The sequence below is a fragment of the Acyrthosiphon pisum genome, chromosome X, assembly GCF_005508785.2.
Source record: "Acyrthosiphon pisum isolate AL4f chromosome X, pea_aphid_22Mar2018_4r6ur, whole genome shotgun sequence".
Taxonomy (NCBI): domain Eukaryota; kingdom Metazoa; phylum Arthropoda; class Insecta; order Hemiptera; family Aphididae; genus Acyrthosiphon; species Acyrthosiphon pisum.
Window position 1 is genome coordinate 70393537 of NC_042493.1, and position 16725 is coordinate 70410261.

General features: G+C 26.3%; 1 protein-coding gene across 1 annotated transcript; it reads left to right on the forward strand.

The window, feature by feature from the left end:
* Window positions 1-10590: 10590 nt before the first annotated feature.
* On the forward strand, window positions 10591-13826 carry LOC100161832 (insulin). Its single transcript, XM_001949403.5, has 4 exons — window positions 10591-10740; window positions 12766-12904; window positions 13051-13241; window positions 13584-13826. The coding sequence occupies exons 3-4, from the start codon at window positions 13061-13063 to the stop codon at window positions 13769-13771; spliced, it is 369 nt and encodes a 122-aa protein (XP_001949438.1). The 5' UTR covers window positions 10591-10740; window positions 12766-12904; window positions 13051-13060; the 3' UTR covers window positions 13772-13826.
* Window positions 13827-16725: the final 2899 nt, after the last annotated feature.

Below are 16725 nucleotides of genomic sequence, written 5' to 3' on the forward strand. Positions count from 1 at the left end.
AAACCAAAATCGATTTTTCTCAAAAACAGATTTTGCGTAAAAATTCCCGTTTTTCATTAATTTTTCTTTTGTTTTTCACGGCGCTTTTGAAAACTATTGGAAAAATTTTACTTTTGACCCCCCAAAGTACCAACTAGATTCACTTTCCTATCAGAAAAGGTACTGTTGAAGAAAATCCAAGCACTTTTACTGTCCCTAAAACGTGATGACAGACACAAAAAAAAATAAAAAAATTAAAAAAAAAAATAAAAAAAAAAAAACACACATCATTGTAAAATCAATACATTCATCGTTCCACTCAGAATCTAAAATAGAATACATAACATAATGTAATATGAAGGTATTAGGAACTTGATGATTGATGAATAATGAACATTTATAATTTTTATTTTTATTTTAGGTACCTAATATATTTAAATGTGAATTTATTTTAGGTCAAAAGCTATAAAATAACTATTATAAAAAATAATTATTCAACTTCATTTAGTATATATTATATAATTTAATTATTTTAAGTTGTAAGTGAAGGGTTGAATAATTTATATTGATTTTACAATGACATTGTTTTTTTTTCGTATCTGTCATCACGCATCACCTATTGAAATAGTCAAAATTCTTGGTTTTTTAATTTTGAGTATGATTTTTGGTAGAAAATTAGACTTTTTGGTACTTTGGGGGCCAAAACTAAATATTCCCACTTTTCTTAATAAACAAGAAGAAAAAAAAGGTAGAAATTACCCCTGTACCTACCCATATTAGGTGTCACGGATCACTGTAAAATTTGAATTCAATGATATCAAATTACTGTATTTAAAAAGGATTCTGAGCGAACACGATCATCAGCATATATTATATAATAGTAATATTTTAAAGTTACAAAAAAATATCTAAAATCTAATCTTCGTTTAAATGTCTAATTTCGCCTAAATTTGAACTTGAAATATCTATTAAAAAATACTCTGATAAGTTCATTTTTAGATTTTGTGGTTATACATTATAAAAAACCTTGATACATCTTGTTTTAAATTTTCAATCCTTAATTATAAAAATTAAACATTTCATACATTTTATGTACAAAATAATTTGCATATTTTCGTGGTGTTGATAAATTTTGTCAATATTTGAAAATTAGATGCTTATAAAAAAAAACATGGCAACGTATCTTTGACATTTTTGGACTAGTATTAAGAATACAACTTATGAAGAATCTCTTATTAAAATTTCAAGTAATAGATTTTTTATAAATTTCTAACTCAAAACAATTTGCACATTTTCGTGATATTAACGTATTTTGTCAAAATTCGAACCTTAAATGCTTATAAAAAAAATTATGACTTTGTATTTTTAATATTTTTCAATTATCATTGTAACAATATATAAGGAGCCTTGTATTAAAATTTAAGGTTTTTTATACAACAGATACAATTTTATTGACATTTATAGAAAAAAAAAAACTAAAAATATTGGAAACTGAAAATGTCTGTAAACAGCCCAAAACAAGTAAAATAATTTTGAAAATTATATGGTGTATATAAAATGCTAATACAAATATTCTTTGAAAATTGCATGTATCTACGGTCATTTGTTTTAGAGTTAGGTATACCAAAATCCAAAATTGATTTCGCGTAAAAATTTTGGTTTTTCCTTAATTTTTTTTTGTTTTTCTAAACACTTTACTGAGACAAACTATTGAGAAATGTTAGATTCTGAGCGCTCCGATGAATGTATTGATTTTTCAAATGATGTGTGTTTTTTTTTTTATTTGCATCTGTGCACACAACCAGGTAATAACATTTTTTATATTTATATCTAAGATTTTAAAATTGATTACAAGATTTGTCATAAGTTGTAATAATAGCAGGTGAAAAATATTAAAGATATATAAACAGGATTTTTGTAAGCATTTAAAATTCAAATTTTGACAAAATTATTTTGTAGTTAAAAATTTATAAAATATTAAATTTTACAATTTAGACTTGAAAATGTAAACATGATTACATAGATGTAGATAATATTAATTTAAAATGATAAATGATGGTCTCCGGAAGCTGTAGGTTTGGAGACAACTAGACAAGGATTCTTAAATTATCTACTTATACACAAGGGCGTCTACAAGGGGGGGACAAGGGGGTCAGACCCCCCCATTGGCTTTTTGTTACCTAAGTAAAAAATTTTGAGAGGGTGGGGGATTTTCCAATTTCCCTTCCCATTTAGATATGTCGTTTTTTTTTATCCCCCCTTTCAGAAATCATGTCTACGCACCACTGCTTATACAGTTATAAAGTTAACCTACGTCCTATATATTATACTATATTAAATAATTAAAACGATCACATTTGATCTTGTGATTATAAAACTTAAGTATTACTGTATAGTTAATATAACAATCATAATAAATTGGAGTACACCGTATTATTTATCGCCGACCCTTAAGCATAAATACAGTGGCGTATTTAGGAATTGTGCAAGGCGAGGGGATGAAATATATTATAATACACCCATAAATACATACATAATATACATTTTTGAAATCCCCTAACTTGTTTGGTAACGACCTATTTAAGTAAGTGTGGATCAAGGTGAAAAATAAGAATTATCACAAACTGTATAGTACTTAATACTTAATAGGATTTATTAAAAATTCATACTAGCGCCAATTCCGTGTTTAATACGAGAAATAAAAATATAGTTTTTTTTTTATTTTTTATTAGCATTCAGTTTAAAACTATTATTGCTCAACAATTATTATATAATATCATTACATATTGGGTAAACATGAGATAAGAAATATAACTACCTAATTTTAATTAGGTAGATACAAAGATTTAATATCGGTATAGGTATTTAAAACATTAGTGAGGTATAAACTAAGTATAATAACCTTGGATAGACTATTATGTATAGACTATTACTAATAGTTATAATACAAAATCCAGTTTTCTAATTTTTTGGATGCTCAGTTCATCGATAACCTCATCTGGCATTATTATTGTATTGACCGGTGGACATGCCAATAAAGCCAACACATTAAGGAATAAGGGCCTCTATTACAATAGGTTAAACCGCGGTATTCTGCCGATAAAACGAGTGGGTTAAGTGTAACCGAGGTTTAAACTATGATTGTAAAACGGTCCATAATCGGTTCGAATAAACAAAGTATATAATAATTACTACTTAATTAATAGTTATTATTCAATATTAGATAGGAAAATTGATAAAATATTTACTTCTGTCATACTATTTATTAGGCAAGACTTAATACTTAGTAAAAACTTGAAAAACATCGTTCAGACGTAGTTGATACAAGCAAAGTAAAAAATATTTTCAAGAGTTAATGAATATTTGGATAAAACTCTTTATAACAAATATCTAAGTGTAACCCAGTGGTGAATAAAATGTTTTCAGTCACTAACTACACTTTAGTCACTAAAAATATACTCGCGCCCTATGGTAAATCTACGGTCTTCGTGGTAATTTTGTTTTTATTTACCGACCGTTGTTTATCGGGTTCATTGTAAACACTCATGCATGAAAAATAATTCACAGAAAAGTAAAAAATACAGTACACCAAACTACCATAGAAGTATATGTTTTTTTTGTCCGATATAATATATGCCACATATATACCATGAACGACTAGTGGCGTTTAGTATATCAGAGCGGTAAAATTACCACGGCTTTAACATTTAGAAAACAGACATACTTAAAAGTAATACCATATTGAGAAATACAGAAAATAAGAAAACTTAACTTTGAAAAAAAAAAGGTCAAGGGGATCTATCCTCCATATCCCCCCTCCCCCCCCCCCCCGTAAATACACCACTGCATAGATAATGTTTTTACCTAAATGTTTGATAATAGGTCAATTTAAACTAATATCAAAACTAACAGTACACTACTGAGACTAGTGAACTAAATATTGCTATGTCGTACTATGTGTGTAAGACGGAGACAACAAACGCATGGGTAGCGTCCTCTTAAAATGTTTTTATATACCTATAGTCTAATGATTGTAAACAAACTTATAAGTAATATCAATATTTTACTCCGTTTCCAACTTAATGCCAGTATTGGTGAGGATCATTTTCCGAAATTCTGTTTTACATTTAGAGATTAAGAGGATTCGATACCGTGGTTTTCTGTTTTTGTCTAACACACGCGTGCATAATATTTTAGACGTGTATTTTGCCAAACATACCAATTGATCAAGGTATTTAACTTCTCAAGTTAAAATCAAAAATCAAAAATGTAAGAAATTCGATTACAAGACGTAGACTTAGTTCAAATTCAAATCTGTTTTCAGAATTCTTATCGCTTCAATAGATTAATTGGTATGTTTGGCAAAAACACGTCTAAAATACTAAGTCGCGCGTGTGTTAGACAAAAACAGAAAATCACGGTATCGAATACCCTTTTGTAATAAGTACTAAGTTGGTACCAACTATCTACTTACATATTATTTTGTTTCGTTCTTGTACAAAGACCATGATAAAATTTAATTTTTTGTAAATCTAAAAAAATCATAGGTATTCAACTAGGACTCAGCACCCGAATCATTTATTATTATATAGAGCCTCTCTCTGGCTCTCACAGAATAATTTTTTTATGTTTTTAAGTAATCTCAGAGTAAAATATACCTTTCCAAAAAAGATAGAAAATAATATTTTTAAGGGAATGACATATCTGTTTTATATTTTATTGTTATTTCACTTTATATACGACTTTCACAATAAACAAAATAATTTAGTAATTGTTTTGAGACAATATTTAGACAAATCGACATTTCATTCCTTCAAAAATATTATTCTCTATATTTTTTGTAATGTGTGATTTAACTCTAAGATTACTTAAAAATATAGAAAAAATGATTCTGTGGAAATGCGTTTTTTCTATGTTGCGCGCGTGTGCCAGAGAGAGAAAACAAATAGTGCGCTGATATATCCTCTTAAAATAGGAAGGTCATTAGGGCGTCGAGCCGCGCGTAGAGTAATGAAATAAAATACAAATTATGATCTCGCTATTCCCGGAAAACTAGTAAGTATAATAGCCACAAATTACGATATTCGTTACTGAATTATAATAATACCACTTGGGAGTTGGTTGGAAAATAATACTAATTATTAATTATATCTAGATACCTATATTATTACTTATTAGTATTTGGTATTATTTGTTCACGACTTTTAATACGTTGTTCAGTTTTGTTGAAACCATGTCTATATTTTATACTGCTATTATAGTACTATTGGCTATATTTGGATTTATATTATACACGTAAACCGTAATAATAAATTGTATCAATATATTATTTATAATTTAGTATTAGGCAATTTGGTTTAATCAGAATCAATTAATGATTTTATTGGATTTTTTTTTCAAGAAAATAATTATTGAATTTTAACATTTTTGATTGATTGTAAAATTGTTCCTATTAATTTATTATTATTAATAAACAACTAACTACAGAATCAAACTCACCATTAGAAATACATACAAAATGATAATATATCTCATGAAGATTGTAAAAAACAAAATTATTCGGGTTTTGGTTAATTCGGATGTTTTGAAAACAGAATCATTCGGGTTAGGCATAATATGGGTTTTAGGAGTTTGATTTTTAAAGGTTTTTAGGGGTGTTAGGGGTTCCGGTTAATTTTAGGTGCAAAGTCCTGTATTAAAGTTTTGCGTACAATCGTTTTAAATATAATATATTGCAGTCTCTCTAGTATTGTTCTATAGTATTTTTTTTTATATATTTGAAAAGCTTATAGTTGTTTCAAGTAAATTAATGTGTAGGTACATTGTAAGGACCACCCCAAGTTCCAATCCCATAATAGTATACTGACTATAGCTATGATTATGAAACCACTCTTATAGTTGAAGGTGAAAGCATAGGTACTACTAATGTCCGTATTCATAGTTAATTTATAGAATAATAATCTGATCTTTAAACTTTAAAGTTGTACACTATTGATATTTGATATGATGTTAGCATCGATGGTAATACACTAATACCTAGATATTTTACCTTTTGAAGTTTTGAACTGAAAATTATTAAGTGTAATTATACATACGTCCTATAGTCATTACTATTAGCGTTAATTATATTATATATTGTATTACATACTGATACTATGTATACATAATATATTATAGTATATATTATACTAGGTATTCATTAAAATTATTTTTAATAGCGACTTAAGGGGACAAGTGCATTTTATCAATCATACCGATAGACGTAGTAATACGATTATACTTTTGAAAAGTGATTTGAATTTAATATTATGTCCGCTTAACATCGATCGGGAAAATTATTTTAAATTGTGTTCCTCAACGCCTATCTATACCTACGTTTTATTTAAATGTTGTTTGTTCGAAATCTAAATTGAATATTTTAAAATGTGGCCTGGTTGATCTCAGGAAGACCTATTTACGAGTTCATATCAGTTTACAGAAGCCTTATCGCGTTATCAGGTCCATCAGTAGGATCGATCAAAAAAACATGCAAACAAGTATATATTTTTTGCCATCCACGCGCGCATTTGCACAAGGCCGTTCCAAGGCGTTGACTTCTACAGTGGTACGTGCGCGTACGAGAGCACTATGATATTTCTTTTACACTATACAGTCAGTCACACACACTAATGAATAATGATCACTTACACGCACACATTTACAAGACCCACATGCGTGTCAATTAAAAATCGCCTATTTTTTAACTCCATAAAAACTATCCCATTTCCAATCCTCTTGAGATGGCTCTACACCCACATGCGTTCTCTCTGTCTTAAAAAAGCATACTATAGCAAATTGTATACGCTCGGTAGATCACGTTTAGCTCTATTAGTTTAAAAATTAGAGTGAATTGACCTTTAGTAAAATTTAAAGGTGAGATTGTTATTTAGCAAACCTTATAGGTTTTTTTTTTTAGATTTAAATTTTAAAGCAATTTATGAGTGTTTTATAGCTGTAAATTGTTTGTGCATATTTAAATACTCATAACTTACTTTAAAATTCAATATAAAAAAAAAATCCTATAAGGTTTGCTAGATAACAATCTCACCTTTAAATTTTACTAGAGGTCAATTCACTCTAATTTTAAACTAACAGAGCTAAACGTGATCTACTGAGCGTACAATTTGCTATGTAATGCATTTGTAAGACAAAGAACACGAATGTGGATGTAGCCCCCTCTTAAAATATCTAGTAATTTTCGATGAGTGACAATATTTATATTTATAGTGATTTCATGAAACAAGTTTTGCTTGAATTTAATTTTAAAATATATTTATCAAACTATGTTTTTATGATACCTACTTAATGCATGAGTAGATTTGTTATATATTATATAATATGATTTTTATTTTTATCGTAAATAATAATTTATGTATCATCAGTAAAACAAAAAAAATGATCTATCACGGTTTATGTTTAATAAGTATTTTGATATAAAAATGATTTAAAATAAGATATAATCACTTAAAGTACCATTTACTCTTACTTTTTGATTACAATTTTCTAAGAAATTACCTACATATTAAATAATTTATAGTGTCCAATTACTGTTTTTTCCTTATCTAATTTGTCATACATATATGACTAATATAACTGTCATAAGATCTTTATCGGTGCCTTTATTTCTCTTGTAGCCAAATTGGTTCTTTAAAAATATTGAGCATCATGTTTGTAAGAAGTTAGGTATACCGTATACAGTCTATCATTAATGCACTATTCCAAAACTTTAGTTACCTAGTGTAATTGTAATTGCTATAGGACGATAATAAATTTGTACAGTAATTTTTGTTCATTAGTTTATAAAATGGGATAGTGATGGCATTTTTGAATGTAGCTATACCATCTACTTATGTGTAAAAAACGGCTGTAGTAAGAACGAGATAAAAAAATATTATGTAATCGTGCAAGAATATTATTAATAATACTTTTTAAAATTTTGTTTGTTAACTCTCACCTATTGAACGTTCAAGTTTTTAATATTTAAATATATTTTTTTATTTCTTCATTAGTATAGAATAAAGATTAAAAGAATATAATCATATCATGTTTTCAGTATATTCGATATATTAGCACCTATAGAGACAAAAAAAGATGTTAAATTCATTCGCAATATTAATGTTATCAGTTAAAATGTTATTCTGCTGATTTATTATGTTGTTTTCTTTATTGCGATTATTATCTAATTCAGGGGTCTCCAACTTACGGACTGCCAAGATTTTCGAACCAACCCGCTAAGCTATTTGATGTTTTGAAAATATATATGTTTTGTTGTTTTTAATAGGTATATTTACTACTAAAAATAATTCTTATATTATATCTTCAGATACATTCTCTCCATCTATACAATTTTAGCCTTTGATGCCAAAGCGTATCACAGATTTTGCCAAACGCAAAAAAAGTTTGGGAACCCCTGATCTCGTGATTCATTAATGAATTCCTATATTTTTCTAGTATAGATATTACCTTTCGCGTTAGAGATTTGATTGAAAAAACGTGACGTTCTCTTCCTGTTTTCATAGTTACATTTAGTGGGCTCCTAATTTTTTTATAATTCTCTTGTAATATATTATTACACGGTCGAATTTTGAATTTTGGATACAGTCTATCTCTATGTTTCATCAAATTAATAATTCCAACTGTTATCCAATTTTTTAATATATTTTTTTTATTAGCTAAATTTTTTATGTTTAGTTGCTTATATTATTGAAAAGGTGTAATTAAATTGCCTTCAGTTAAAGGTTTAAAGGTTAGAAAAAAAAAATGTAACTAGATAAGTTTAAAGTTAAGATAGAAAATAAAATTAATTTAACTCAGTTAAAAAAAAGTTTAATTTTTTTTTAAGTAAATCATAATAAACTGCCCTACTATTTTGATTTACACAAACATTTACCAAGACGTTTAACACTGTGTAAACAATTAGATTATTATAATATATAATTAGAAAATAAGTTACCAAAATCGAAAAAGAGTCAACGAATCAGTCTAGCTAGTTCTACATGACACGGAAAAAAAATTAACTTAACTACAAGTTAATGATAATTAACTATAAAAAGTTAAGTTACAACAATACAAATTTTAACTAAATAAGTTAATAAGGTAAAAACTAAAATAATTAACGAGTTAGTTAAAAATTTAAAAAAAATTAACTTTTAAACAAGTTAATGCCCACCTTTGGTTATTTGTATTATATTTTTAATAATATTTGGGAGTAAGTCAACTGCTTCCTTTACGTTGTTTAAATTTAAAATCTCTGTCAAATTTTTTATTATTTAAATCATTATTAAATTGTTTATGTTAATAATATTTTATTATTATTATCAGTATTATTATCAAAAATATTACTTTTAATATTTCGTGAGGAACATAGTTAGTACAGCGTTTGCACTATAATGATCCGTAAACACGTATTAATATATGTTCCCATGACATTATTAAAAAACTAATTATTTCTGATGAAAACATGATCAATACACGTGTTACTATTACCAAAAGTACTTGTAGTACCATTTATACATGATTTAAAGCAATTGCAAGTTTAAATATTTAATACACATTTTATCCTCAATCATTAGATTTACATTTTTATTTCCACAGATTACACCTATGCACATCAGATGTGATTGAATTTTGGAGATATTATTCCTTTAATAAATCTTCTAAATTATTAATAAAATTCGTTTTATTCGAACCGGGCGATGATTTATAGATGCATGTTAATTTTATTAAAATATTATTACCAGGGCTGGGATTTATATGCAACAGCATGTTTTTTTTTGCTACTTCTGACTATTGATTTTGTCAGTAATGTCCACAAATCACCTCATGATAAGATAAATGGTGGTATTTTTATTTTGCATATTTTTGCATATATTGAATAAAATTAATATTATTTCATATTTCAATTATAAAAATGTAAAAAATGCATGTTTTATAGTATATTTCGTAAAACTTGGTTTTTTTTGTCAAATATAAATTTTATTTCATGTAACACGCACGTAGTTAATGTGAATTATACATTTTATTTCTAAATTATTTTATTTTATTTTATTTCTAAATTACATTATTTTAAGACAAACAGCCTATCATTGATGTATTTTAATAAATAAATATTTTTTTTGTAACTATATTTCAGTGTTTATCTTATAAAAAATGAAATACATATTTTTGCATATTTTATAATTTTTTATTGCATATAAATCCTAGCCCTGATTATTACCTATATGAAATTTAATAACCTAATGAGCTACAGTGATTAGTACCTCCAAGTATTACATCATTTCCTATAATAGAATTTTTAAATGTAAACAGAAATTCCCTCAGATATATATATTTATTATTTAATGAGCTACCTATAATAGTTGTAACAATAATAACCTTTTATATCAAAGTTACCCATATCACTATCCAACCATGTTTCAGATAACATAATAACATCAAAATGTATATTAGCTGAACTTAAAACCACTAATAATTCATTCAAATGTTTTCTGATAGGTACCTCCTCCTAATGTTCAGAGCAAGGAGCTGAAAAGCTTTATTAGTAAGTGTGTTATACGTGTTTCATTCATTCGTTACAAACGTCTTGTACCGAGTTGTCATTTTCATTATTTTAAACATTTTAACTAAAGTTATTTTAGTGAATCGTTAAAACTTTTTTTAAGCATTAATACTTTAAATTTATTAAACAAAAATCAACATTTTGAAGAACGTGTATACTGTTAGGTATGTATTTTAATAACGTGTCTTCCTTCTTATTTCCTTAATTAAGCTCCACAAGAATTTTACCATACAAATTTCTAACTATAATTTTTCGAGTTTCTTTTGCCAACCAGGAGAATTTGTCACAATTTTAACTTATTATATTTAAATAAGATAATTTGTTTTCTTTTGTAAATCGATCATTGATATTTAATACATTTTATGTACATTTTATATAAATATTATATAAATATTTTATCTTCAGAAAAGTTAATATATAGTTTATTAAAAATTAACAGATTTTTATTCTTATAACGTAGTATTTTGACTTAATAGTTTATAATAGAGTCTTTTAAGGTCATTGAATTTAGCTATTATTTTACCGTCACTATTTTTATATGGTTTAATTCTATAAGTATCAGCTATATCTTAATTTTGAATACTTATGTTTAATATATTATTATTTATTAGCAATGGATGTAATTATATTAGGTACATTTTCGTCAGTGAGTTAATGGTTTGTTATTTGTTATTTGGCATGGTTTTGAAATAATACATTTCTTTTTTAAATTCAGAGGATTTTAAGAGTTAAGAGCCAGTTTTTACAAAAGTCTTCATTTTCTTCTTGATTTCATTAAAGGATTCTCCATAAAAGTTAATGAACTTTCTATTGAATCAACGTTGGTTGATAGTAATTTAATTTTTCATATTTTCAATTTAATATGTTTAGGTGATAATATGTTAGGTTTACAATTTACATAGTATGTTTACATAATATTATGTTAGCATTACATTTGACACACGACCGGGTTCAACGAGTACATAGTAGATAAGAACTGAAACTAGATATTTTAATATTTAAACAAAAATAATGAGTTAAGTTATTTTATTGTAATTTAAAATTATTGTTCGTAAACGTGAAACTTTTAATTAAAAGGTACTTATGTATGTTATTATATTATAAACATACATGACATTTCAAAATGGTATGTTTTAGGTAAAAATGAATTCAACCGATAGGTACTATCATAAAATATTATACTTGGTAATATTATAGGCTGACAGACCGTGTATTCGCTCAAATCTTTTTTCAAATGCAATGATTTTCCACACATTATAGTGATGGGCGTCATTCGATTTCATCCCATATTATAATATAATATAAGCATTCAATTACACTATTTTAATATGATTTCAGTAATGACTATCAACCTCACATTATTTAAATTTACAAAAAAATGTGTTATTTTAAAAGTCGAACACAATGTCAAATAATTATAAAATATAAAACCGATGTGTCATACCCTTAAAAATATTATCCTCCATCATATATGTAATAGGGAATTTTATCGAAAAACGGTTTTAAGTGAAAGCGTTTAATTTATGTTACGCGTGGGCCTGAGAGAGAAAACAAATATTGCGCTGACATCCTCTTAATATTCTTTTTTTAAGACCACTACACTGAGCAACTTTAAAAATCTTCGTAAATTTAATATATACCTTCACAGTATAAATCACGAAAACACATTTTCGTGATTTTAACAAAATTTGTCGAAATTTTAACTTCAAATGCTTATAAAAAAAATGTATATTCAATGTTCAATAATTTTAACCAATTAACTTTTTTTTATCGATATTTAATGAACGACCATATATTAAATTGTCAGTTTTTATATCCAACATGCAATTTTTTTTCGGAATTCAGCGGCGTATTTATACCGTATAATATTTAGATACCTACCTAATTTAAATATATTGGTTATTTTACTAAAAGTCAACTGTTTTGAAACAAGATAATATGTAAGTATGTAATATGTGATGTGTGACATTTTGACATTTTGACATGTCATTAATGATATTTTATTTACCTTTAGAAGTTGTAATTGGGTAATGGGAAAATGTAGTATTGTAGTAATAATTATTAAACCATCCACATTTAATACCTGTCAATCAAAAATTAAATTAATTTTCTCTATATAAATATTGATAAACTTGACCCTTGTTCAATCATCACATTAATGTTACTTGATGTGTTTTAATTATTTTCAGTTATTGGATCTTTACTCCCGCGTAATACTAAAACAGGGACGAGGGCTCTATAAATAAGACCAACAACAACTGACGATCATCAGTTTACCACAATTCTGCAAACCATATCCACACTTATTTGAACATTCATTTAAGCAAGGTATGTAGTTATTTTAAGTGCTTAGCCATAATGTTATAAGGATAGACAGTACTTTAGTCTGACATTTAAAAATTGTACATGATTGTAACAGACCGTTTATTTATATTATCCAGGACTTTATTTAAACATTTTTTTTTCCATTTTAGAATACCAACAATGAAGATAAGTATGTATTTGAGTGTAATCCTCTTGGCATTAGTGATCAAAGTTGTAACAGCTAATGTTAGACTCCAACGTTCACCTCAGCAATACTGTGGTTCTAAATTGGCAGACATCATGAAAGCTCTATGCAATACCAAGTACAATGTACCAAAAGGACATAAAAGAAGTGAAATCGGTAAGTTCATAATTTGTGCCTTAAAAACACTTTAAAGTTCAAACTAGCCTAAAAATAACAATAATACATAATTCAATTCAAAATTAAATTCTGAGGTAGGTTTCGTTCTCTAAAATTATTGTTGTTGATTCAAATTTAAAGTGTTTACAACTTTACAAGATATTATACAAAATAACAATTTAAAAAAAGTTTTATTTTTAAATTATTTTCTCAGTGTAGGATTTTAAAAATTATCTCCACATGTGTTACTAAGCTGTAACAGAGACAAAAATGTACCTTCTTATTTACTCTATTCAAAATCTAAACATTTTAACGATACGTACTTTAATATTTTATTAACAGATTTTGATGTATGGGATTACAAAGACCTCGAAGACTACAATGCTGTTGACTACCCATATATAAAGAAAGAAGACATTTCATTTATGCCCTCTCGTTTTCGGCGCTCTGTCAAAAGAAGTATCATCGATGAATGCTGCCGCAGACCCTGCTATTTATCTGAACTAAAATCTTATTGTGCAAGTCAGTAGTGATTGACTTATTTATAAGTGATTTTAGACACTGAATAAACCATTATTATAGAAACTTAATGTCTATTTATTAAAATCCATTCTTTATGGGGCTCCATATAGGGGGATGATTGTGCATATAGCATATTGTATATTTGTATAAAAGGATAAAGATATTTCATACATGAATGATAAGTAAAAACGGCGTTTGACACTGAATTAGAAAGTATTAAATTTGAGGTGCATCTATTGACAAATGTCATCTGGATCAAGCTTAATGAGGCCACAACGTAATTTGGATCTAGCAACAACTTTTAAATTTTGTGATCCTACTGTCAGTTAAAAATCTGTTTTAATCAATTTAAAAATTAAAATATTCCATTTTAAACATTCAATAAAATAGGTACTCGTCTATAATATCATATACCATCATACCTGTCTTACCTACATTGTATTATAAAACAAATTAAATGTATTAATGTACCTATAACTATTACACTAATATACCTATAGTATTTTTATTAATTAATTAAAAATATATACAGAACATTATGGCAGTCAGATACCAAAAACGAATAAATATTTAATAATTATTAAAATTACTTTTTATGAAGTACCTATTTACTAAATCATTTAACATTTAAAAAATTATAACTATAAAAAAATTTGATCAATGCTAAGTACCTATAACAGGAAACTTTTAAATTTACTTTTAATGCACAAAATAGTAGAGTTGAGTCAAATCTTAAGTATCTATCCTAATTTTAAACTCAAACAAATTTCTAAATAATGGGTAACTAAATATCACTATCAAACAATTAATGTATTATTATAAATTATAATTTATAAGTTTATAACCTTTATAAATGATAAAAAATTAGTAGGTATTGAATAATAAATATGGTAGGTATACATACTTAAGTAAAAACAATAAATTGGATGTTTAATTAAAATATGATAGAATATCAAATTAATTTCATACATTTTATTTTTATATACTATTATACCATAATTTTTATCAAATCTCGTAATCATATTTATGATATTATCCATGTCAATGGTTGGTAAGCGTATCAAGCAGAAGTCAGAGATACCTAAAGTAAATATAAAAATATTTTATGTACCTATATAACTTGATATCAATTATATTATTTTTCATATGATCGAAGTGTTTCTTTGATGAGACTTCTCTAGGTAAATAAGCTAAGGATTCTGTCAAAATGCCTGTGTAATCAGAGTTATTTTTAGTGCCATACGTTTTGTACGTACTGTTGGCACTATAGCTATTGGCACATTTCATTTATTTTAGTAACTGTTGCAAACTAAATTTTTAAGTATGGGTAAGTTAACTAGTATTTTTTTACTCATTAAGTTAAGTTGATATAAAAAAAGTTTAATACAATTTCGAAGTTCAAAAACAATGACAGTGGTGAATCTAGTAGTTTTTTATGGTGGGTGATATTTTGATACTATATACCATAATATATAATAATGTTCCTTGGCCCTTGGGTAAGAATAGATAAATAGAAGAGGGATGCAAAAGTAAAATAATCTTAAGTTTCCTTAACGTGAATTTAAATAACTTATTGATTATGATATTATATAATTAGAAGGATCAAGGAGTACGCAAAAATATATTTTTTTTATTTCTATAAGTCTTCTGAATAGACTTCAGTGTCCCCCCCCTCAATTCAAGCACACATCCTACATATATTGCGTTGGAAAATAGGTAGCAGTAAATAAAGCTGTTTATAATATAAGACATTATATTTTTTGTATCTGTCATCATTGTTTAGGGCAGTAAAACTGCTTCGATTTTTAACTTCAGTACCTTGTTCAATGGGAAAGTGAATCTAGTTGATGCAATTTGGTGGTCAAAGAAAATGAATTACTATAATAGTAATATAAATAAATTATAAAATATCCCTTAGGTTCCAAGTAATAGATTTATCAAATCGATTACAGTTACCTACTCAATGACGAATTAAGATTTAACGAAATCTAACGAATTAGAAAAAATACTCATATACTATACAGCAGATCATAATTCCTGTGTTTTAAAAGAAAAAAAGTCGAGCAAGTGGATGTCGCTTTGCTGTACAGTGTGGTTACAGTGGGTCACTGTAATGTATGGTTTTAAATTTGAATTCAATGATATAATATCATTGTATAAGAAAAACGATTCTGAGCAAAAACGGTCAGTCAGCAGCAGTCAGCCAGCAGCCTATGATATTATACCAAGTATATTTGATGATATTATTGTGAATAAAGTAATTTATATATAACCTATTCACGTGGAACCTTGTTTTAAATTTTCAATCCTTAGCTATAAAAGTTGAACATTTTATAAATTTTTAACTACAAAATAATTATTACATTTTAAATTTGATAAATGTTGTCAAAATTTGAACTTTAAATGCTTATAAAAAATATTGTGCCTGTGTATTTTTAATATTTTTTAACTGCTATTGTAACAATATATCAGGAGCCTTGCATTACATATTCACGATTTTTTACTTAACAAATACAATTTTATTGATATTTATAGAAAAAAAAACTAAAAAAGTTGAAAACTGACAATGTTCGTAAGCAGCTCAAAAAGATTCAAATTATTATCGAAATTGTATCGTGTATAGAAAATGCTAATATAAACATTCAGTGAAACTTTCAAGTATCTACAGTCATTCGTTTTTTAATTACAATAAAATAAGAAAATTGTTAAATGAGAAATCGAATGAATATCAAACGTTGTATAAATATGAATTTCAAGCGCTCATAAAAATTTAATTTGACTTTCTTGTAGAAATTTTTTTTTTGAAAAAGGTAGATAAACTTACGAGGAATCTTGTATTACATTTTCAAATCTGAGATTTAAAAAATAAATTTTTCATGAATATCTAACTCAAATTAATTTGCAAATTTTCGTAATTTTTACGTATTTTGTCAATATTTGAACTTTAGATACTTATTAAAAA

What these genes read in the sequence shown, in the direction of transcription:
- LOC100161832 (XM_001949403.5), top strand. Translation starts at nt 13,061, where the DNA reads ATGAAGATAAGTATGTATTTGAGTGTAATCCTCTTGGCATTAGTGATC. An exon ending in ACATAAAAGAAGTGAAATCG is followed by an intron (nt 13,242 to 13,583) that starts GTAAGTTCATAA and finishes TTTTATTAACAG; the next exon opens with ATTTTGATGTATGGGATTAC.